At 45.9% G+C, this 24,972-nt stretch overlaps 2 protein-coding genes across 7 annotated transcripts; both read right to left on the reverse strand.

Annotated features, from left to right (window-relative positions):
* Window positions 1–3: 3 nt before the first annotated feature.
* LOC6554477 lies at window positions 4–16,902 on the reverse strand. Of its 5 annotated transcripts, none has more exons than XM_026982949.1 (4): window positions 16,801–16,902; window positions 14,157–16,029; window positions 5,462–5,804; window positions 4–1,042 (listed from the first exon to the last, which is right to left on the reverse strand). In XM_026982949.1, the coding sequence occupies exons 2-4, from the start codon at window positions 15,599–15,601 to the stop codon at window positions 641–643; spliced, it is 2,190 nt and encodes a 729-aa protein (XP_026838750.1). In that variant the 5' UTR covers window positions 15,602–16,029; window positions 16,801–16,902; the 3' UTR covers window positions 4–640. The 5 variants fall into 5 exon arrangements, with proteins under 5 accessions (XP_026838750.1, XP_026838783.1, XP_026838852.1 ...); XM_026982982.1 differs by having other exon boundaries at window positions 16,791–16,902; XM_026983051.1 differs by lacking the exons at window positions 14,157–16,029; window positions 16,801–16,902 and adding exons at window positions 5,897–6,398; window positions 7,942–8,204.
* A 2,031-nt stretch (window positions 16,903–18,933) lies between these two features.
* On the reverse strand, window positions 18,934–24,762 carry LOC6554478 (WD repeat-containing protein 44). Of its 2 annotated transcripts, XM_015153591.2 has the most exons (10): window positions 24,279–24,762; window positions 24,018–24,222; window positions 22,949–23,038; window positions 22,721–22,859; window positions 21,872–22,652; window positions 21,611–21,811; window positions 20,828–21,551; window positions 19,950–20,768; window positions 19,756–19,884; window positions 18,934–19,682 (listed from the first exon to the last, which is right to left on the reverse strand). In XM_015153591.2, exons 1-10 carry the CDS (start codon window positions 24,362–24,364, stop codon window positions 19,527–19,529), a joined length of 3,330 nt encoding a protein of 1,109 aa, XP_015009077.1. In that variant the 5' UTR covers window positions 24,365–24,762; the 3' UTR covers window positions 18,934–19,526. The 2 variants fall into 2 exon arrangements, with proteins under 2 accessions (XP_015009077.1, XP_001981291.2); XM_001981255.3 differs by lacking the exon at window positions 22,949–23,038.
* Window positions 24,763–24,972: the final 210 nt, after the last annotated feature.

A 24,972-nucleotide genomic window follows, 5' to 3' on the forward strand; every position in this document is an offset into this window, starting at 1 on the left:
TGCTCCTTTCAATTTTTTATTCTTTATGCTCTTCGTTAGGTTTATAAAATGTTCAGCAGCTAGCCAGGAAAATCGCTATATACAAATGTTACTGGTCAAATGCACAGGATCCGCAGATCGATCCAGGATACACAGCATTCGACAGCTAAGCTTAACGAGTAAGGCTATTAAACAAAAACAAATGTTATCGGTGAAACCCATCAGCCCAAACCACAAGAGAAAAATGTACAATAAACTTACAACTGAAGATCACAAAGGACTCCTAACCACAGAGGCTGGTCTTACGAATTCTACCAATTATACATATTATGTTGGGTCTTCCTATATTGAGGTAAGCAGCAGCTAATCTAGGCATCGCATCGGGATTCTTTTCGAGGGCACTTGGAGAACTGCTGCCAGTGCACCCAGAATTTGGATCAGTTCGCTCGTAATCGCTCGTCACCTTCTTTATCGGTTATATCAACTAAAACTATGCCTGGACCAGGCCACTCTGGTTGCCCAAACAGCTCTGCGGGTTGGCCGGGCCAAGCGGGGCTCCATCGCCTCCAAGGGACGCAGACGCGGATGAGGCGGGCACATCGCTCACGATCGCCTTGCACATGACCATCCTGACTCCGGCGAGGAAGTCCGAGAGGTAACATCATGTGGGTCGTGACGGAGCCGGCGGTTTTCGCTCCAGGGAGGAGGATTGCAGCACGGCGGGAGGTGGTGGTGGCGGAGCACTCCGCATCCTGGGCACCGGCTTCTGGTCCTTGCTGGCCATGGCCAGTGAGTCCCTCAGCACCTTTGGCTGCGTCGTTATGACCTTTGGTATGGTTCCCAGATGCTTCGACATGGCATCCGCACCGCCCTCCAATCGCACCGACTCGATGGACGAGGAGACCCGGCTGTTGCCCTCCTCGTCCATCTCGTTGCCATTCTCCATCTCGTCGTCCTCATCCTCGTTCTCCTGATCCTCGATCAGGGCGCGGAACTCTTGGATCGATTCGTTAAGCACCCACAGTTGTGACAACAACGAGAGATCTAGTTGACGCAGTCCGTTCTGGAATGAAAAGATGAGAACTAGATTAGAAATGATCCATGATACTTTGAAAGTTACTTAGTAATGCTAAGTGTGGGTGTAGCTTTTATAGCCCGCTGACTTATCTCTGCAAAATAGTTACTTTGCTTGGTATTGAATGTTTGGCTTATCCGAAATATATATCGTCTGGCCGGCCATGAATAATCCCAATATCCATGTCCTCTCTAAGTTTTGGCCTGTATTTGCGTGGCATGACGCTTGTGGTCAAAATGAAAGTTCCCCTGTCGCTGTCGAGTAGGAAGGAAAAATCTCATTTGTCAATTAATATCGCGGCATAATATCGCGCCAAAAGAAAAGCAGAAAAACTTTCTGCAACAGCCGCAGCATCGTGGTATTAACCAAATCCGCTCAGGCCAACGTTTTCGCTGAAGACCAACTCCCACCTGGCCTACTAATGCATTCGGATTGACTGCGAAAGCAAATTAAAATTGACTGACTGCCATTTGAGTAGCTGAATATTTGAATAAATTAAAACATTGAAGTATTCAAATATTTATACAATTTTTATGGCCATAAGTCAACTGAAGAGCTTTCCCTTTGCGGCCGCTGGTCCGGAAAAAACCACAAAACTCAATTTTCCTCACTTCCGTCTAGAATACGGTTAGCAATTAGTCATTTGAGGTTTCTTCTTCAATATTCAATACTTCTGCAACGGCTAATTTTCCGCTTTTCCTCAACTTTCCCAACAATGAGGAAGTATCTACGTGTATCTACGTTCTCCGCTGCAAACTGCCCATCTAAGTTTCTTCTTTTTACCCATTTGCTGTTGGCCATGTTAAGTGTGTGCCAGTTTTTGCCAGATTAATGCCGGCTGCACAAAACCTTTCGGCTTTTCGCCACTTTTGGCGGGGGCGTCGCCTCGGGTCGAATGTGAATTAGTTGCAAATTAACATACTGGCAGGGTTATCCGTGGCAACTCGATCTAAATGGAAGTGTGCTAATGCCATTAGCCAGCTTGGCCAGAAAGTGCAGATCGCACTTGCATGTGGGCCAATCAGTTGATAGCCACCCATTTTGATTAGAAGTGATGTACTTTTGGCATTTCCTTGTCGGCAGCTCTCACTTCCTCTGGATTTTGGAATTCGACTGCAGTCATAAATCGAATCGATACGTGTAGTTGACAATTTAATTAGCCCTAAGCCCTTTGCGCTAAAATTGCTTATTGAGTGGAGGTAGAAGGCACAAGTTTGACACAAGCAGAAGCCCTAGAAGTATCTTTAAGTGCAGCAGCGCCAAATGGCAATGAACGCTGCAAATGCCAGACAAGGCTGCCACCGCCCTGCCGCATAAATCAGTGTATATATAGTTGCATATGGACACACGGATCTGCCCAAGATCCAAGATAAATACTGGCGCGTTCTATCTTTAGCCGCGAAGCCATTCAGCTCACATCAAACATTTCTGCACCGATGCGTGAACTCCGCCGTCGAAAAGGTGCCGCTTTCTGCGAGAAATGCGGAAGATCAGGAAACGGGCAGGAATTTCAGCAATTAGCTGGGGAATGGAGCATCCCAGATGCTTCGCCATTTGGCGCTCCACAGATTTGCTGGTGCCATCTATCGACGATTCGTGATACAAAATCATATCGGTAAGGCTTCTTCGCTCCCTTTTATGTGCGTGTATATCCCCCACGGATTTAATTAACTCGAGGTAGGCAAATGAAGCAACCGAGGCAGCTTTGGATTGCAGAACGAATTTGTATCTTTATACGAGTATCTGGCAGAGGTTGGCGTGTCATGTTCGCGGTCTGATAAACTGAGCTCGGTTCGCATGTGCCAAATAAAGTGGAACAAGTGAGAAGCGATTAGCCACAAATGGGGGTATTTCTTGGCCAAGTCTTTTTCAGATGCGAGATTCGAAATGCGAAACTCGAGACTTGAGACTTGGCCTAATCGGCAGCCGACGATCTTAGTGGCGGAGAAAGAATGCCGGCTTTGGCGTTCAAGGCCGTTTTATGTAAGCCGTAAAAATCCATTTCATGCATTGATGCATTTCTTCTCACAAACTGTCCGCTGGCTCCTTAGTTACTTAGCTGCCTTCTTTTGCTCTTGCTGCCCATTTTTCGTTCATAAATTTAATTTGCTGCCATAACCGAGGTATCTGGCAACATAAATTAGCTGAAGCGGACCCGCATTGTTGCTTGCTGCCAGCTTGCTTACTTGCTCACTTGCTTACTTGCCCACTTGCCCGATTGCCAAGTTGCCAGCTTGCCAGTTTGTGGATTGCCTGGCTTAATGGCTGCGCATGCGCTGATTAGTCGTACTCCTGTTTTCTCCCATTGTGGCACGACTCGGGCTTACTGCTGGCCGATGCGTTGTGTTGCATTAACCGGGTTTATTACTTCATTTCCATCGCTGCTCGCATTAGAGATGGTGCCGCTGATGGCGCTGGGAATGGCAGCTCAAACAATTGAGCGTAATTTGACTTGACAATCATCTATTAATATGGTTTCCAGCTCTGCGACTATGCCCAGGAATAATTGCAACTGGGGTTACAAGATCTATACCCGAAATACATACAAATTGTAGCTAATCAAGTTGAACTCGTACAAACATCCGTTTCTTTGTTTAGCCAAATGTAAAATCATTAATTGTGGGGGCAAAAGCATGCTTCTGCAGAATGGATAATCGCATTATAGGTGGCACGTCAAAAGGCCATTGTGCCTCCGACTGAAAGCCGATCTAATAACCCAATAATAACCTACTACCGCACTGACCTTCGGCAAATATTTACTTTCAATTCGTGTACAGTATATCGAGTGAGTAAAAGCGGCTTTATATCAAATACGGGAGTGAGCGAACAATGCATATCAGTATCTTGGGTTCACCAAGAAGGCTAACCACTCAATCTCTGCCCAGTTCGGCATTCGAAAGCAACAGCAAAAGCAAAAGCAATGGCAAAAGCGGCCAACTAGCATAATTGCAAAATGAAAAACACATTCACACACCGGACCCATACCCATACCCATATCCATACCCATACCCATACCCCTACCCATACTTACTGGCTTACACACCCACCGAACTGAGCGATCAGAGAGCTTGAATCGTTAATCAACCGACCGAGACCGAAACATTTGCGAAAACCAAGGAAAGATAGTTCAGATAGGTCAGCACAGCGATACCCTAACAAATGGTGCTGGTAATTAGTTAAAAAATAAACCCAAAATCACTTCCCCATTGAATCGGATCTATTTTTCCAAGAAGCGAGTGTTTTCCTTCGAATGGCAGGGGCTTATCTCCGCCCGATGGCATTTCGGCCACATTTTTGCGGCCCAACGTGGCCCGAAAGCGACTAAGACCCGGTAGAGTTAGATAAACAAAGGCCCGGCGATATTGTGGCAACGAATAGATTCGAATGCCCCGCAGAAATAACACACAATCGCAAATGGTTGGGCAAATACAATGACCAATTAAAGTGTCATTGGATTTGGGCTTTGTGGTAGCGAAAAGGACGGGCTAATAGAACCACTCGCGTGAAATGCGTGTAACAATCATATTACGAGGTAATATGAGGGTTGGTTGAGGGGTACAGGAAATGTGGCCCACAAATAATCCATTTGCGCCCAAGAGTCTCGACCGCCATATCGTCTTAAAAGCCATATTGCACAACAGCAGACATGCAAATTGCGCAAAATGCTTTAAATGGTGCACAATTTAGTATTTATTTCCAATTGTTCAGCGCCGCCGCCACAGATCGACGTCCAAATCGGAGCAGCACGAAAAGTCAGCGTTTTTACTCAGAAGACATCGCCTTTGATTTGATCCGAGGCAATACCGCCGAAGTGGCCGCTCCTAACTCAAGGCTCACTGGTACTTACTGGGGTACTGACACCTACGCCTAAGCGGGCATTAAACAGGTTCTTACGACCATAATGCCATCGAATCTATCTATATGTATAAATATCGAGCCACTGCCGCTGCCAGCCGCAAAATTAAATGTGAAAGGTTTGGCCAACATTCGGAGCCAACTTGCCCAGCCGCAGAAGTTTGCCATTAGCCAGGCGGGTCAATAAAGTTCACTTCCAAATGCAGCTGATGCCGAGATAAACTCGAGAAGTGTGTTATATTTCGGCACCAGAGTGACAGCATTCAAATAAAAATAGCCTGGCTCGTCACTTCGTCACAACTTGGACACAACTGGTTTCTGGCCGTCGAGCAGGGCGATCAAATTGCTTCGCTTAAGATGCAAATTTCATGAAATACTTTGGTGCCAAACTGAGTCAGTGGAGGAAAGTAAGGTGCTTCGGCATTCTACGGGCACTTATAAGGAATGCCCATAAACTTTCCAATATGAAATGAATACTTAAGTTGTATATGGAAGCAATCGTCACTCGCTTCGTCCCAACTGCAGTACAATAAAATATGATTGAGATCTCACCATTTCCTTCCGCAGCGTCGCAATCTGGGCATCCAGAGTGCTGCCCGCCTCGACCGCTTGGGGGTTTCCTTTGGCGGATAAGCTGGGGGACTTGGCCTCGGATTGGGGTGCAATTGGTGGTCTGGATGTGTTTCCGTTCGGCGAGGAGGGCAGTGACTTGTCGGTGGCAGGCTCCTGGGTATCCTGGAGCTCGCCGGCCTGAGTGTCGCTTGGTTTTCGACCTGTTTCGCTGCTGTTATTGTTGCCTTCCACATCACTCAGCAGGCCCGAATCGGAGCACAATAGCTTGTTGAAGCCAATGAGGGATTTTGGTAGCGGGGGCAGCTCGCAGACCGAGTTTCCACTGCAAGGAGAAGATTAAGGAAGACACAGATCAGTATTGTAGAGTATAAGCATGGGTAACGTACATACAGTTTACTTCCAGCCCAACTATACCTGTGCTTGCCACCCAAATAGCCATAACCCTGCCAATAACCAATCACATGACCATCTAGACCATCATCACTCTCCTTCTCAAAACCATCAGTACCATCATCCTCCTCCTCACTGCGATGGATCATTTCACTCAGGATCAGGGGCAGAACTGTCGCCTCGCCGCTTTCACTGTCATCGTCGTAGTCGCTGCAGGTCGTGGGTGTGCCACCACGCCCGATCCTCAGCTCCTCGTCGTCCTTCTCGTCCAGGCTGAAGAAGCCGTCCTGGAACCGCTGGTACCACTTCGCCACGTACTGCGCACTGGGGCAGAAGGGACCGAAGGCGTTGCGGCACTCCTCGAAGATCTGGGCGGGATGCAGGCGCCGTCGGAACCCGAACAGGATGCACTGCTGCAGCTCCACGGCCGAGGGCGCCGGAATGGGCGACAGGAAGAGCTCGTCCAGGTCCTCGGACATTTTCGCTGGCTTAGTGAGACGGCGCTTGAAACTCCTTATGACATTAGCTGCAAAGTTTCCGATGGGAAAGGACGGGTGCATCTTTTAGATATCATATCGCAGAAGCGAGAAAGCTGCTGAGGCAAGAACTCCTCGGATTCAACGCATATTCCTCGGTTTCAACAGAGAACAGAAACACAACACAGGAACGGAAAACAGAGCACTGGATGCGGTGATGGATCTTGCGGCATGGGATATTATCAGATGTGGGTTAGGCACAGCAAGTGTTATGGCTTATTTGGGTTATTTTCAGAGAGAACGACTTATAACATAAGCTGCTAACTGGATGGAAAGGAGTATAGTACACATAATACAGCAGATTCTAGTACAGCTTCATTAAGAGCACAGCATGGCTAAGCAGAATCTGAAACCTGCCTTGGGAAATCATTAGAAATAGTTGGGCGAGCAAAGTACAAAGTAATTGTAAATTATAGTTCGAGCAGATAGCGATCGCAAGCTCTCGAAAGATTGGCCTTTCAATCGCAATCTGTAATATTAGCACAGGCATTCGTGTGCTCAAAGATACATGAGAACATGGCCGGGTATGCGAAAATACAAAGTTATATACATAATGCAGGCACAACTCCACTCGTATAAGAAACCAGACACGAAGGCCATCAACTTATGGCTTTTAGAATGCTTGCAAACGAGTTCAAAAATTTGTTAAACACTCGGTTCAGTCAGTGGCATCAAAGGCCACAAAATAGTCGCAAAACGTGGTCAATGCAAGAGGTAATTACGAGGCAAGTAAGTCCATTTCTCATAGTAAACTTGGGGTACTAGTACTATTAAGAACACATAATAACTAGAGACTTTAGACTTGGGCATATTGGGATACCTGATTACTATTTGCCCATATTAAAAGTCGTTTGGCTAAATAAAACGCAGCTGGTTCCGCGTTTTTTCAAAGGGCTGGCCGACAATATAGCCATAGTCAACACCTTTCATCTATTTTCGACCCACACGTCCGACTGTTTTCAATATGCGAATTGAATCCGTCAGCACATGCTGAAGCTCTACATTCCCATTAAATTGGTGTCTAATTAAGCGCTTATTTAGGAAAGCATTCGTGTTGGAACAAAGAATCATAATCAAACAATAAAATGGATTTGGTACTGAACCGATATTACGTCATGGAGAAAAGCGAGATACTCTGCGCAGGGCAAGGCTGGAGGTCAACGAATATGATTTATACAAACGTGGGTGGTGACTTTATCCTAAATGTCTCACATGTCGGTTAATGAAAACACATGGATATCATACGAATCCGCAGGTTGTTACTTTTCAAACAGCCGATGATGTTGTGAAGTAATAACACATTGGAAAAACACTGCGGCAACATATTTTTTGAACAACACACAAATCAACACGAAAACGTTGTATTTCTGGTATTTATTTATTTGCGAAGCAGAGGCAGCGTATAGATATTATTATTTTTACTACTCGCAGCATGTCTAATTTGGTTTGCTAATCTGTCATTTTGATCTGAAGAATTCACACAGCTGCGTAAACATTGTCATTAAAAGGGTCTGCGATTCAGCGCGTACTCACAAATCACGATTTGAACAAACAGTATGGGAAAAATGAACATATAATCTGTGTTTCCTAGTTCCGTTTGGCGTGGATATATTGTTTGTTTCGCTGCGAAATTCGCGTGCAACTAAAAATTAAATGCTGCCACTTTCGGCCACGTTGGAGCAACCAGCTCCCAACCGAATCCCCCAGAGAGCGGCCCCAAGGAGCCCCAACCTGAAGACAGCCAAACAGAGACACGAAGCCACGCGATTCGCGAGCACGGAACGGATCGCTCTGCTCTCGAGATGAGCATTGGGATTCGAGACAAAAATAATACAATATATAAGAAATGAGCAAATTGATTTAATAAAAAATCACACGACAAACAGGGTGCATCTGCACTCGAAGGAAAGTTACCAGGGAAAACGCTTGATCAGCAAAGACACTATCTATGCAGTTCTATTATATCAAAACATAACTATGCTGATCCTCAGTTCCTCTGTTCCTTTAACTCAACCCCTTGAAAAAACCAGTAAAACGAAAGCAATGTAGACGCCTTGTCCAATTCTTCTGGAGACTATTCTCCACAATAGGGTCGTAAAATCGTCAGGGGATCCGTAAGATCCCCAGCCGTGCACCACCCTGTAGAGGCCCTGTCACCACCGCATCCCCGGGTATTTTTAGATATAACAAAATAACACGCTCGCGCCGCTGTAGTACATCATGTACGGAATAATCGGGTGGCTCCTCCACGAGACCTTAGGGCGATCCAAATCCGTATAGCCGGCAATAGCCGAGGAAGCGTCCCCATTCCCATTCCCATTCCCATTCCAATTCCCATTCAGAAATGCCCGAAAATGATGGCGAGTGATGCAGCCGTCAAAGTTGTCTTGTTTCGGACCCCAACTGCGGCACTTTTTTGTATGATTATATGATTTGAATTTTGTTTGGTTGTTTGGTGTCGGCTGTAGCCTTGCTCGGGGCAAGAGACCAAAGCGAATTGGGACCGTGCAGCGGAATGCGGCAGTCTATATATAGCCCGCAAGCCGGGTGGAGCACATCTACGGATCCACGCGGCGCTGTGACCCACAGAAGAAGTGCATCGAGTGGCCAAATTATGCGGACAATTGCGCAGGTGGCGAATCGGAGCGGAGCGGAGCACGCACAGTGCAGGATGTCGCGGCAGAACAATGCGATATATAGTGGATTTATTTATACATATGCGAGTATAGTAGTGTAGTAGCGCCATGGTTGTAGCGATTTCTCGACCGGCTCACGTACGTGATCGTAGTACGAATGGGTGACCCAAAAATTTCACCACTGCGCATTTATGAGCTTTCCTTGGCCAGCAAATGGCACTCGACGGGCTGAGAAGGTGATAAAGTGGGCATTTAAATGGCTGGCGAAGATCTCTGGGTCAGTTCTTCGAGTCTCAGCCGCTTCTCAGCCGTTTAATGAGGGCACGCAAAGACTAATAACGCCGCCTCAGCTCACACAATCGGGTTCCAGTTTCTCACAGCGGTGGCTTTCTCACGCATTCTAATAAGGCATCGCTTCCATTGTCTTCAATCTGCAGTCGCCAGTCGCCAGTCTTCAATCAGCAGTCTTCTGTCTTCTGTCTTCAAGACGGCCTGCTGGTGAGCCGAGTCCGGTGCAAATGAAGTGAGAAGTTACAGGGTCTTGGGGGAGTTATTATCGCCGGTTACTCACGTAGTGTCGCCTCTACGTGGGCCACTCCCCAGGGCAAGGAAACCTTTGGGGCAGCCGCAAAATCGCTCATATCGCAGCGGTTTCGCTTTCATTCGAGCTGCTCAGCACAGGCCCATAAATTTCTATTTTCTACTTGGGAGTTTCTAAACAAATAACCAATAGTGCGGCAGTATGCAAATGAGCCAGCGACTAGAGCGGTTTAGTTAACCAAATAAATTGTATTGGGCTGTGCGGCATAGCATACGATTAGTCGCGCGTTTCTCTTTCGGATCCAACGAAAAGCGAAATTTTGATTTCGGTTTCCTGATTAGTAGAACGCACCAACTTGGCTATTGGCCGCCGCCTTACCACTGGCTCTTCAAGTGGCTTAATTTATGCAGATTCACCGTGTTCAGACCTTATTATCGTCCATATAGCACGATATCGGCTAAAGGCCACTGCTGAGACTTTGTTAGCCAGAAACCGAGCAACTGAACAACTCAGAGATTCAGAGACTCAAAAGCGAAAGCACCGCAATATGAGCGGGACATTTTCGAGAATTGAAAAATATGCAAGACACGCTATTGATCCCATTAAAAATACACGTATTAATACGAAAGGGGGGCTCTGATGATTAATTGCCTTTTAAAATCGCCGAGGAATTCCCCATTCGGAATAATAGAGCGCCTCTATAAGAAGTTATCAACGAAATGGTCATTCATATACGCCATCAACTTTATGGCCAAAGTATGGCTAGAAACCATTATATCATATCCAAGAAGTCAACTACACAGTTCGTCATTTTACATAGATTTACGAGGGCGTAGGAATGAAAAAGACCAATGCGAAAAGCAAAATGCTATTAAAATTTCCTTATGTGAAAGCAAAATGTTCGCCGTGCAGCGTGGCAACCGCAAGCGAATAAAGCGAATAAAGTGAATAAAGCGAGTAAAGCGAATAAATCCGTCCACTTGACCACCGAACGGAACAGGAAACTTGGGCAATACTCGCGCACCTGAGATACGAATCTACAAATCTGCGCCAGCTTGGCTCGGACTGCCATTTGCTATTTTCGGCATTGCAGACATCTGCGTGGAGTTGTTGGCATTAAAAATTAAACAAAATAAGGTAGCAAATTAAACGGAAAACGAGGTCTCAACGCGGGAGCAATGGGGCTATTGCCTGAAAGGCCCTTTGTTTCAGTTGAAAAACAGCAACTGCAGTAAAACCTATCAATGAGCGCATTAAAAACAGCTTGAAACTGGCTGGTGAAACAAAATCAGTAGCTGCATTAGATAAATACGCGTTAGTTTAGCCTTATCTTTGCTTACTTAAAGCTGCAGCCTAGATTATATCATTAGTTCATAAACTGTAACAGAGCGTACAGACACATGTGAGTCCGGAGTCTTGGCTTTATGTAAGCCAAGTTAGGCAGGCGGCCCACACTCGTGCAAGTGGAGTCCAAGACTTCATCCACTTTTGGCTTCCAGGTGCAGGCTGCTTTTCCGCATGTTTGTTTTCCGCTAAAATCAAGTTTATGGTGGCTCTCTGCTGCAGTCACTCTGGGTATTTTGGCCACTTTCTGGCAGGGTTTGCGGTCCGTACTCCTCACCTCGTAAACTAGTAACACTCATTTGGGCATGCGTTTCTGGTACAAGAAGCGGCTGCCCGTGCACCCGTCTAATCGTGCACTTAATTGAGTCGATCTTGGCCAGAAAGTTTCTCTTCGAAAGGCTGTTAGACCGAGCTTAAGATCCATTGACCCGATAACTAAGAGAACAGAAGGGGTAGTTGAACTCCGGCTACCTGTCGCATCAGCTTGGCTTACTAGCTGCTGGCCAACTGAAACGGAGGCATATTACGCAGAAGTACTACGGGCATGAGTGCTTGGCTGAAACACCTGAAACTCAGTCAGTCAGCAGTTGCCGAGTCACCTGTCGTACTTTAACGGTTCTCACACTCGTAACAGCCTCAAAAACCTGACTTGTGTATCTTTGGCAAACACAGAAATTACAACTCCGCCACCTGAAAACCGCCGACTGGCTGACAGCCATCAAGACTCAAGACGCAGCTCTGAATCCGAATTGGAATCCGAACCGGCCATGATTTTAATCGCAGTTGAAGGTGTTACTGCGCCTAGTTTCTATGGAGTTGCCTCTGCCTGCTTGACTTATATGTGGACTCATTTATGATATGGGTAAGACCGAAAGGATTATACCTATTCATGTAATATGTTTATACTTTCGGTGAAAGCTCTTGGGCTTGAAGTGCTAATCACCTGTTCAAAGTAAACGAACTATTGGCCCGAACTATTGTAAACCATCTTAAATGGGACTTAAGTAGCAGCTAATAAAACCAGTGTTTCTTTAATGGGCTTCAAGAGCTTGGGTTGCATTTGCAAGATATGTAAATCCAGCCCGATTTCGTGGCTGGCTTTCATTCGCCTTGCAATTCCCAGAAAATTATGTTGGAAAATGATTGGCGGCAACGAGCAGAGCGAAGCAGTAATCAAGTTGCAGTCGTCGTTATTCAAGACATTACCACATGCAAGCATTCCATTTCGCTTTTAATAACACTCACTCAGAGGTGACAATTAAGCTCGTTTTTCAAAGAAATATTCCATGGCTGGGTGTTCTTTGGGCCGCCAAACAAAAGGTGAATGAAATTTTTTGGTATGCAGCCACACAAAGGTAAACCCACCGAAACGTCTTCGTAAACTTGAACGGCATTTTATATATACCCATATATACTATAACCCGATAACGGCAACCATTATGCAAATCGGAATCGAAGTAGCAATAGCTGGGGCCTCATGTTGCGATTGCCATGGGAATGGGACTGATTCAATTGGAATTCACTCTATAACGCTTGCGTTGCACTTGCAACAGTTAGCCACGGCCAATGGATATGGCCATACTCGTAGATGTGAGTGCATATGATGCATATGCTGATCCGTGAGTCAGCTCGTATGCATAAGAGCCAATCCACACGTTCGGACATTTGAAAGATGCAATTCGCAGTTGCATCTCGCTTTGGGAAATGACTTCTCGACTGTGTTCGTTTAAATATGCATTGATTGAGTGAGTAATAGATAAAGAGAAATACATTGTTATTATCGACAGTCGCACCGAGTTATTTCAATTATATACGTTTCGCTATTGAAATGCGCTTGTGTAATGCATGGAGAGATTGCAATTTTTCTGCGCATTATATCCACATTTAGTGAATAATAGAAATTCCCTCATATAAAGTGCCATCTTGGAGCTAACTGCAAGGTAGAAGAGCAGATTTCGGTTGGCTTTGAATATGCCGAATATTTAATTGTTATTATTATTACTGTAACAGAAGCAGCACCATTTACAAATTATCATTTGCCACCAATTTTATTATTCAACCTGGCTTTGCGACTTTCTAACCAGAAACGCACATGATCGGAGACCTTAAACCCGTGATTTATTGGCAGTGCAGAGGCGACTTCTTTCGGCCATTCTGACGGCTATTGGAGTCAATGAAAGCTATGAGTCGTGTGAATAAGCAAATATTGGAACATACATATATGCACGATATATAAAGTGTCTTGGTCGTGTGGCGATGGCGCAAATGCCAAGCCAAGTGAGTCACGATAATCACTTTTGCGGCGACAATCACGTACCGCCAGCGGACTACAGCAATGCGAATATATCTATACGGCTATTTGAGGATACATACGAGTATTTGTATTTATATGTTAATATCAGCCCAAGCTAAAGTCCAAATTCGAGTCGTAAAAGAGCGCCTCCAAACGGGTTTTGGCCACTTCGATTCTGCTGCCGCTGCTGTTGCCGCCGTTAAAATACTAACGAGAAACCTAAATTGTTAATATCGCAAGCCTTTGCGGCTACCTGCTGCAATTGCAATCGGCATCGGGCCCAAAAGCTCGCACATGCAACGTGCAATGTGCAACATGCAACATGCAGCAAGCAGCCAGCAGCAAGCCACAACGCGAAATGATGTCAGCAAAGATAAATTAATGTAAGCCAAGCCCGCTGCTGTGAGAGATCTCACTCGGATGCGAGCCGCACAACAATGGAGCACCTGAAGATGAAGAGGTGCTCGGGATTGGGACTCGGACTGCGATTCGGATGCGGATTCCGTGGGATGCGCACGGCCGATCAAAACCATGTCAATGGAGCCCAGCGAAACTCGGTGAAATAATTGCGGTAGCTCAACGCCGAGATCGCGATGAGCGATCATCCAAAGTCGAACTCAGTTTGAAACTATTACGACCTCCAACTTATGGGGCCGTTTTTACCGATCTTCAATTGATGGTCAAGATAATCTGTTCCCTCGGCAGCGGTTTAATTCCATGTTCATTAACATTAAACGAACGACAATAGCAGTAAATAATATTATAGCTACTTTTATGGATGCTAACTAGTCTCGTAAAGAAAGCTATGTTCTTTCATTCTCAACGAATCTCATTAGATGCATTTAATAGATATAACATAAACATAGTTATTAGCTCCTAAGCGTATTTTTTGATATTTTTCAAACCGTTATACATATTTAATTTCGAAACTCACCGTTTGCCGTTGCGAGAACGCTTCTCGCTCTCGGCCTCCTTGACGCTGTCCCAGCTGTCGCCCACTCCCGAGGACATGTCGTCCAGCCGCTCCTCGTCCTCCATGCCCGAGTCCTCCAGGCTGATGTGGCAGCTGGTCAGGGTGACTGCCGTGCCGTTGTCGCCCACCTCGATCCAATCCGAGGTGCGGATGCGCTGGGATCGCTCGGTGCCGTAGGGCGAGGAGTCGGTGGAGCAGCCCGAGGGGCAGCGCTTCCTCGAGGACAAGCCCTCCTTGCCAATGTTCTCCTTCAGCGATTTGTTGACCGCGTAGGTGAGGGTATCCTCCTCGTCCACGTCGCCATCGGCATCCTCCACGTTGTCCGCATCCACGTCCTCGGTGTCGGCATCATCTATGGAGTTGTAGCGCCTGCGTGATGCCAAGTTCTTGGGCGTGGATGTGGTGGGTGGGGGCGAGAGGGATTTGGCGGTGGGCAGCTGCTCCAGGGAGCAGGACTTGTTCCGCATGGCAGCCAGCTCCGAGATGAGCATCTCATGGAAGGCCTGCTTCTTCTGCGGCGTGTTGCCCACGCTGATCGAGCTCTTCATGGTGCTGGTCTGGCCGCCGTTCACATTGATCCTCATGCAGTTGCCCGAGGACTGGATGGCCAGGACATCGGACTCCTGTTTCAGGGCCTCGTGCTTGGTTATGATGGTGGTGTCGGTGGCTGCCTGCTTCTGGCTCTGGTTGATGATTATCTCCGAGAACAGACGCTCGGCGGCGTTCTTCAGATTGTTCTTAATCTCCACTGTCCGTCCGGACAAGAATCCTCCTCCGTTGTGCGGAGAGTGTGCCGCCTCCTTCTGGCAGCCATCCAGCGTGGTCTTCGATCTCCTGAAGAGCCCATTTGATGGACTGGGAACCACCACTGGTATGTCTTCCACATCCAGAGTGGCGACGGGCACTTGGACTATTTTCCGGGGTCTGGGAAGTGGCTGACTGGCCGGCTGGAGGCCCGCCCTCTCGAAGTCCACCTTTCCCAGGCTCAAGCGGGTGTCCTTGCGGGGCGTGGTCAGTGGGCTGCTCCCGATCACACTAATCGAGTTATGACGGTTGACCGTGACCACCGAGGTCATTGAATCCCTGGGCTTGGCCGTGGGCACATCCGGTGCCTTGCGCAGCTTCAGGGGCTTCACTGGCGGAGTTGGCACCGCCGTGGTGGGCGTCTGTGTCTGGGCCTGTTTCTTGGGCAGATTGACCGTTGGCGACTTGTACACCAAGGTGCGACCCACTGCACTCAGCTGGCTCACGAAGGTGGGCTTCTTCTGGATGATCGGAGGGGCTCCCGCTGCATTGGCCAGCTGGGCTGCTGCTTTGGGCCTGGGCGGCACTGGTGGTCCTGGCCGCTTCACCACCACCGTGCTGGTGGTGGTGGTGGCTGCTGATCCGGCGGCTGTGGTGGCCATTGGTGGTGCCTTTACTGTGCTGCACGTTCTCACGCCAAAACCGCACTCGAAACCAGTATTTTTAGGTCACTTCTCGAACGGCAAGCCAGAGACTACTGCGCTTATTTATTATTATTACTTAGCATAGGCGCGCAAATGGGAAACTAGTTTTGCTCTTCTCACATGGCGATCTCCTCCGCAGCTCCTCGTCACCACCTCATCCACATCTCCTCCGGCCTCTCGAGTAGATCTCTGATCTATTTTGAATATAGGCCACTGCAACGGAGCTGGTTGGATGCTGGATATTGTAAGTTGGATGTCGTATGTCGGATGTTGGATGTGCCAAGTAACACTTTATTGGTCGGCTATTCAGTTATTCGATATGGAATATAAGCATGGCCGCTCGGCTCTTTGCTCTTTTGCGAAACTCGTTTTCGATCTTTGGGGTTCTGTGGATTTTAAAGTGAAAGGGTTCCGTTTATTTTGGTTTTGGGTCTCTACATCGGGCAATGGAAACTTTACGACCAACAACACCGAGCAATTTAATTGTTCATTACTTGTGAAAAAGAATAAGCGGTCTAATCCTTGGGTTCTGTGCGGTTTAAAGTGAAAGGGGATTGGTTTTATGTCTTGGCCTTACGAGCTGGGAACTTTACTGCCTAAGGCTAGTTAGATCAATTAACAAAGCTCCCCAGCTCAGGTAATTATCAATATATTGATATACTGCCAACAATCTGGGTAAAACGATAAACAAAAGACTTAAATAAAACCATATAGGCACTGAAAGCACTATTTATAAATCGGGGGCTTTAAAAGAATGGCGCTGGCAATTAACGGTTTTTGTTGTTTGCACAAAGAAGTTTCACTTTAGCACTGAATTCGGCACTATTCGGAATTCGGATATCGAGTTTACGATCTTGTAACGGCCTTTATTTGTTTAAATTTTACGTGCATTATTTATGCACTGCACTGCACCCACACCCACACGTAAATCACCGAACCGATTTTCAAGGCGGGGGAGCATGAGTTTACTGGGCTTCCATTTTATAGGATCGGTTCGTTGGGAAAACCCCAAAATATGGTAGTTATCTCAGGGTATTCTAATGAGTGAGTGATTCACCAAACAGTAAATACTGCACTTTTGCGCTTCAACTAGCCAAAACCATTGCAGCGGACACACTCACTCACACACACACCCGGGCACACTCACACTCACTCACACTAGCACGAAGATGCGACCGACACGGACGACAATACGGATACGGATGCGATAGTCCGCTGTACGATGCGCTTTGCACGAGAGCCAGAAGTGAACTGAAACCGAAACGGAGAGAAAGATTCGAAAGAGCGCGGCTAAGCGCACCTTGCTCAACATTGTTGTTGCTACACGGCCGCACGGGTGTGTGCGTGTGTGTGCGTGTGTGAGTGTAAGTGCGCCAGTGTGGGTGCCTTGGATAAACGAGTGACGCGGCACAACTCGAAAAGTCTGCACTTCAAAGATACGTTTGCATCGCATGCAGTCACGCAGTTACTCTATTATTAACCGAACTGAAAGCAAGTAAATTCGGTTTGCTTTTATTTTTATGTAAAAATCAATTATATTTCGTTACAAAATTTTATTAAGTATTTTAAACTACTGTATTCATGTGCAAAGTATCATTTTAGGAACAATTATTTCGTATATTTCACTGTAAGCACTTAGTAAATATGACTAAACTAACGAACTTGCTATTTAAATTGAATAAGAGATTAACATTTTCTAATTTAATTAAAAGCAAAAGGGTTCTTAAATTATACTAATGTACCAAACTATCTAAACCGAACTCCAAATACATGGTTAGTTTCGAAAAGTTAGAAACCAAACGGGTTGAACTTTAAATTAACTTTAGCTTTTCAACCGCAACCGAATGAAAACCAAACCCAAAGCTCTTATACACTGCTGCTCCACTCTTTTGGCCGATTCTCCGCTCCTCTCCAGCTTTTCGGAAGAGAAACTTGGCACATGGCCAGAAGTGCATTGATTGCTTCTTGAAACGGGTGGTGCTGGCTGGAGTGGGATGACGATGATGAGGTTCCCCGGCTGCCGGCGTCTGGCTGCTGTTCGGTTTTCCTTTTTTTGGGGGGTCGTCTGGCGTTGCAACAGCTGTTGTTGCCGCATCGCGACATAACACCCGCCACCCCAACTCCCCAAAAGAATCTTTATTGATTGCCTGTGCAAGTACCGGAGTACGTGGCATAGGGTGGACTTCCACGGGGAGTCTAATAGCATTTATATAAGTTAATAATCAGATATAGTAATTAAAAGCCACACATTGAATAAATTACTCATACGACCTGTTTACCAAGCTAACTTATGTTTAAAGAGAACACGATTCCGCTTTCGAAGGCATCCAAAGACTTTAGTTTTAGGGTGAAAGTGAGATCCCAACAAAGGCAACCATTTAACTCAATAGAGTTTTTGGATAGTGACATGCCTTTCTTTGAAAAGTACTACATGTACTACTAAAAGACGCGTCAGCAAAAATTATTTTAAAAGATTAAATATAAATTGTTCTTAGGACTGTGGGTAATTCTATAAGGCAAAAGGTATAAGAGTGATTGTTTTCAGGGAAGTCCAATGAATCGGTCCACACTACGTATGCGTGATTTCTATGAGTGCTCACATACAACTCAGGTCCACTCTAACAAATATGCAGAGATTTTGCAGAACTGCTATGCCGTGAATGCATGTAGTACATATATAAACATAAACATAGCGAATGTAAGTAATAGCTCTAATCGTGCTTCCCTTTCAGCACTTTTACTATGGTCGCCACTAAGCAAAAGGACCCAAAATGCGGCACTAGAATGGCTACGTTATTTATGGTGCCACACAGCATTGCATATACTTGTCGCAGACTATCAACTTCGTTTTCGGGGGTAATGCCATTTGAAACTGGCGCATTCATTATTGAGCGAGTGGACGGTCAGCCCCAAACTATGCAAATGAGGCAGGAAGGCAAAAAGGCAGTCAAAGGGAGTCGAACCATTCCAACCAGCCTGTGGTTCCACTCAAGTCTTGCATTTCACTTGCTCCCTCATTAATTATCTATACGTCATCCCTTCCCGGAATTATAATACCTAAGATTTACGAATGTCTGCAGTATCAGTATAGAATTACAACCGCCTGTTTACTTTGCACTTTCTACTAGCTCGCACCTCAGGAAGCCCCAAATATGAAGGTTAAGCTTTGCTAAATACCATGCCTGCCCGGAGGAAAGAATGTTTAGACGTACTCTAATCCGGAAGCACTTCAAAACCAAGCCCCCTTCAACGTAAGTTTCGTTGGCAGAATTAAAGTTACAGTTTATGTCCTGGTTGCACATATTTACTTTACACAAAATATATATGGTTTAAAAGTTAATTATAATAGGTTGGTTAGGTTAAGACTTTAGGCGATAAAATAACTTATTTCGATTCGGCCCTCCGAGTCGTTCGTACCCTTGCAGGTTGGCCAGTAGTACATTTCTAACTAGATTACACATCAAAGAGGTTAATGGCCAGACGGACAGATTTAATTGTAATCGTGAGTAACGAAATCAAAGCATCTGTACAGTCAAAATATAACTTACAAGGGCATAACAATATACAATTGACTTTCGAAATAATCAACTTGATAAACAAATATCTATACACATATTCACACACTCAGCGTTAAAAATACATAACATATTTTGCGTAAGATTAAACAGTTCGCGCCAGCAGCAATTGTTAACAACTTTTACAATGGGAATTATGGGATTATTAACTTAAAATGGGTGTGGGGACAGACAGTAATTAGTAATTACGGATTATGGATAGAAATAAGCGATGGCGCTAGTTACTAACGATACAAAATGTCACAAATACAAAAATAAAATAGTATTTTACTTTTACTCCTCTATTTCTCTCATCCTCTATCTAAAGACTAATCCGCAATGGCCCTGTAGGGTAGACTGCTGTGCTTCGGCTTCGTCTTGTTGATGAACACCTTGATGGCGCCATTGAAATCGGCGCTGACCAACACATAACCACATCCCTTTTTGTGCTGCTCGACCAGTGGATCCGGCTGATTGTGAGCCAACTGCAAGCAGAAAACATGTTTATTAGAAGTACTCTTGAAATAAAGAACAAGATTCAAATCGATTATCACGCACCTTTTCATTGGATATCTCATCCGGTTCGGGCTTGATAATAGCCTCTGGGTGTGGCGCGAATATGGCACAAGTGACCGTAGCATTGTGTGCTTTAATGCCTTCCCAGAAGTCGCTGCGATCGCGGCGAACCTGCAGGTACAAAAAAAAACAATCAATTTATATTTATATTAAACAAAAGGTTTTGCGTCACCCACCGAGCTGAGTTTTGAGTAGTCGTGGTTTGTTTTCCAAACATAGATGCACTGATTCTCGGACCCGGCAATGATGTACTTTCCATCGTGGCTGAATGAACCCTTGATTTGCGAGGACACATTCAAGTAGCCCTTGTACTTGCAGGACAAGTTCAAGTCCCTCAAATCGTAGAGGCGCACTCTGCTGTCGTTGGAGGTGACTAGAATCTTGTCTTCGCCGGGCATCGGCTCAATGCCACTGATCTTGCGGCCAATACGATTTTTACCCCTGGTGGATCGCACATGAATCTGCGTGTGGTATTTAAGCTGATCCGTGTTATAAAATATGCAGCGGCCATCGTAACTCCCTACAACGGCAAACTGTCCATTCTGGCAGAAGTTGGCAGCCGTTATAAGCTTTGTCTGGCCATCTACCTCATTCCACAGTGCCACCTTCTTGTCGGGTATGTTCCACAACCGTAGTTTGCCATCGAGGCTGCCACTCAAAAAGTAGCGATCATCGCGTGGATGGAACGCAATAGCGGTGACAAAATCGATATGCTGAAAACAGCAGAGGCACTCCTTTCTGGAAATGTGCCAGAGCCGCACAGTCTTGTCCATGCTGCTTGACAGTATGAAGTAATTCTTTGACCAGCTGACGTCCAGCAAATCGGAGGTGTGTCCATTGTAGGTGCAGAAGGGCTTTGGCATGAAAGGGCCCGTACATTTCTCTGCGGCGGTAGCCATGGCTATGGCTTCTTCCGCTGAATGCTGAGAGACGAGTGACTCTTGCGAGGGCGTAGGTGAGGATTTCTGGTCCGCATTGTATTTGTTGCGCATGTCCTAAATTAAGAGGATGGAAATTAGAATAGTGTATAATCGAACGGATCGAACTTGGTTACCTGGAAAAACGGATAGGCATCTTTCAGAACCCAAATCCTTAACACCTTGTCCTGCCCAGCAGTAGCCAGGAGTCGCCCGCAGGAACTGAACTTCATGCACCACACGGCACTTGTATCTTCGCCACTCAAGTCCTGGACGTGCTGCAATTTGGTAAACTCATAGGGTCCCTTGTTGGACGAGGAAGCCTTGATTTTGATATTTTGCTCGGGATTCATTGCATCAACAATATCAGCCACGTCCTCTTTGTGCCGCGCATGCGACACTTCGGATGCAATCGACTTGGCCTTGTCCACCGTCTTTCGCATTGTGGTACCAAAGAACCTCTTGATCCGAGCCGTTTTCTTTTTCAGTCGACTGTCATCTTCCGTTTCGGGTTCCTCTTCGTCGGGCTGCTGACCCTCGATGCTAGGCGGTATGCCGATCACACTCTCCTCATCGGACTCCTTTTGGATCACCTCCAGGTGGGAGGTCAGTTTAAGGATGTGTAGCGAGAGCGGATTCCATCCCTCAGGCACTGGTGGTGAACGCATTTCGGAAAGCGGCATATTCTCTCCAGTGTCTAAATTTTTAACAGGAACTTGTTCAAGGATCTCAAAGTCGGTTAGCTGCTTGCCTGAGCTGGTCCGCGTGCGCACATAAATGTTCATCTGCTTGAGCACATCCTCGTCGCCAGCGGACTTTCGGCGCTCCTTATCGTTCACACCGCGATAGAATCCGGGATAGCTGCGACAGGAAAAGAATTGTTTAAAAATTCAATAAACGAAATACCATAGGTAACTTACCGCGTGGAGCTTCCTAAGCTGTTGGATCCCGTTCCCGCAAGCTTTGGTCGGTTCGCGCTTTCCATTAGCATTTTCTCAATCCGCTCGATTTCATCTTGGGACGGACCTTGCGCCTTGTTGCTGGCCTCATCGCGTGGTTTGACCACATAACCCCCCTGGATGGCCTTAAACAGATTCAGACCCTGATTCGGATCAATGGAACTAGCGCAGATAGAAGTTCGTTAGTAACATTTAACCAAAAATAAATTATCGTTGACTTACCTAACTCTCGCTGGCGCTGAGTTGCTTTTCGCTGAATTTGATGGGCTTGGCTTGGAGTGAACCGAAGTGGAACTGCTGCCCAGAGATTGTGTGAGTTTTGGACCAGCAATGGTGACCGAAGCGACCATGGGACGCATATGAATTGCAATTGTCGATGGCAAGGACGAAGATGCCGCCGAAGTAGAAGCCGAAGCCGAAACTGAAACTACTGTATTGGTGGAGGAGCAGGTCAGGGTGTTATTGGAGGCTGAACTAGTTGCATTATTAAGGGAGCTCTCAAACTCCATGACAAAGTCATCCCGCAGCTTTTGCTGAAGACCCTGCACACTCTTCACAGACCGGGTATCACTATCAGTGTCTTCGTTGTCCGCAGGAGGAAGACTATACTGATCTGAGGAACTGATGGAGCAATTACGAGACTTCTTCTTTCTTCGCGGTGGCGCCACGGGTCCCGACGCGGTGATGGAATCAGTGGTTTTTGACTGGGCAAGCTTTGTGCTTGCTATTACATCCGGTTCCTGCAACACCATTGCACCAACAGTAGAGGTCTGCGCGGAGGATGCTGCACTAGGAATCCCTGTCGTGGTGGCAGACGCGTCTTTTCCACTTTGCTGATGCTTGGGCGAAACTCTGGGCGTGCTCATCCCGGAAGAGGTGTTTCCAATGCTCGGTGGAGTATTAGAGCTGGTAGACGAAGTATGTTGCGCTTGTTGCTGCTGCGCCTGCTGCTTTTGTTGTTGCGCATTCAACGAGGCCAGGGACTCGCGATCTATGCTTATAGCTGGAAGTAAATGAATTGAGACAGTCAGTGTCTGCTGTGTTTTCATGAAAATACTGATTTTTGCTCACCAGACGGGTCAATGCTGCCCGCCAAGATTCGGCCCACGCGACCCAGTGATGTCATGCTCTGTATGCTCATCGCATCGGTCTCAATGACCTTAAACGGATGCGTCGAGCGGTTGGTGAAAATGCCATCCGTTGAGCTATTCTGCAAGATTAATTTAAATCATAAGTACACCTGGGTGAGCAGAGGAAACGGAAAGCTACGCAAACAGGCTAGATTACAAAAATGTATACCTGAGAATCAGGTGTGAGTGTATTTCCTGGATTATCATCTTCATCGTTTTGCATGCACTGACGTAGTTCGTGAAAGCGCTGTCTACCCAACTATATGCGATATATTTATGTCATTTTTTAACGTATGCATATTAACATTGGTCGAGATTCGAGTTTAAGTTGGTTTCCATTTTTAAGTTGGGTATTGTTTTTTATTCGTTGGATTTACGAAATGAGGCGGAGAAAATATGAAAGTAAAGAACACAAATATGGACACAAAATTAAGGGGGTGATTTCGTTGTTCATTAGATAGTGCTTTTTGGCTATTAAAAATGTTGCTTCTGAACATTTGTACTTTGAAAACTAAAAATCACCCAATTCTAATAAATTGCAGTTCTTCTGCCCAGGTTTATGGAAAATGAAACATAAAATGAGGCTATAAAATGAGAAATGTGTGACTGCTAAGTAATAATGAACGAATTTTTTCAGTGATGTGCAAAACGTGTGATAGGTCTAAATGCAGAATTTCGAAACCTGTCATTATCTTTACACCTTTAAATAAATGCGCTTTTGCTTATTAAGACTACGTGAACTCCATAAACGGTATCATATCGGTTTATTAAATGCCGATATGGGAAGTTTGCGAGAAATTGTAGGTATACTATGAACACCTATAGGTGGAAAGATAAGTAAACGATAATAAAGACCTAAACATAAAACAATATTTACTAAATGAGCTTGAGTCCTAACATTGTATAGGTCACCCATTAGTTTAAACCCATTAGTTGTTTAAAATAAATAACCATAAATGAAAAAACTGCACATGACGATCACAGAAGTTGGGAATATATACAAAGCTCACTGGACAGAGCCACTTTCACCAGTTCACATTCAACAATAAATGTAAGCGTCAAATGGTAAACCTTCTACAAATTACACCACCAGACATGTGAGCTGTACGAGGGCTTTCACACATGAAAATGGTTTCCCAAGGCCACCGGTGATGGATCGTTGCCCTAGTCGATGACATCATAACTGGGTCTAGCAAAACGGAAGGAAAGAGTACTTAATGTGGACCCCATTCACTTACAGTTCCTATCACGGGCTTGGGCTCAACAAAGACCCCCGCATCCTGCGGCTTTAGCCGGGCACCCAGGCTGTTGGTGGGACTCCTGGTTGCAGGCGTTCCTGCGCCAATGGGCGTTGCATCGCTGTCGGAGGAGGCGGCGGCACTCACTCGCACGGCGGGCTCGGGAAAGATGAACTCCTGGGCCACCTCGGGCGGTAGCTTCCGACTGAAATGGCAATGGATTAGTAAGGCATTTAGATAGGGTAACCCACAAGAACCCACCACAAAGTCGAATGACGGTTGGGTGTAGTGTCCTCGGCATCGAAAAACTCCTCTGAACTGTCCGAATCCGTTTCCAGCTTGCTCATTTTGTGATTTGTGCGTCTGCGATGGCTGTCGGCGTTACCTAACCACCCAATCGTATGCAAATTATCCACCAAATTACGATTTTCTCTCTGGTTTTTTTGTTATTGATTCCCTTTTGTTGCTGCGGCGCCCCACTGTCTTTTGTTGTTGTTGCTGTGTTGTTTTCTACTCGTGTGACGTCACTCGATGCCGCACTAGCCCTGAAGGCACTGCACTTAACATGTTGCTATCGCCTGCGTTTTATTATACATAATTACACTGCTAATTTAGTTCTTAATCAATTGTTAATTGAGTTTTTACGCTTGATACGCGTAAATACTAGTGGTGTCAAAGATGCAATAATGTTTTCGATTGCGTCAAGTATGATTCATAAGCAATCGATTGGACTAGGGGTGGGCAATTGGTCGTGCTTGTATCGTGACACGAAAAGTTATGGGAAAAGGGGCGCACGTATTTAAAAACTGAATTAATTTTTCCCTTTTCCAAATCTTCACATATCAACCGTTTTAAAATATTGAAAAATATTTATGTTTTAAAAGAATATTTCAATATTCCTACCCCTCATTTGGAAATAACGTACTCGAGGCAATCGCAGATTTCTGCACATGTC

The sequence above is a fragment of the Drosophila erecta genome, unplaced genomic scaffold (genome assembly GCF_003286155.1).
Source record: "Drosophila erecta strain 14021-0224.00,06,07 unplaced genomic scaffold, DereRS2 tig00000000-arrow-pilon, whole genome shotgun sequence".
Lineage (NCBI taxonomy): Eukaryota > Metazoa > Arthropoda > Insecta > Diptera > Drosophilidae > Drosophila > Drosophila erecta.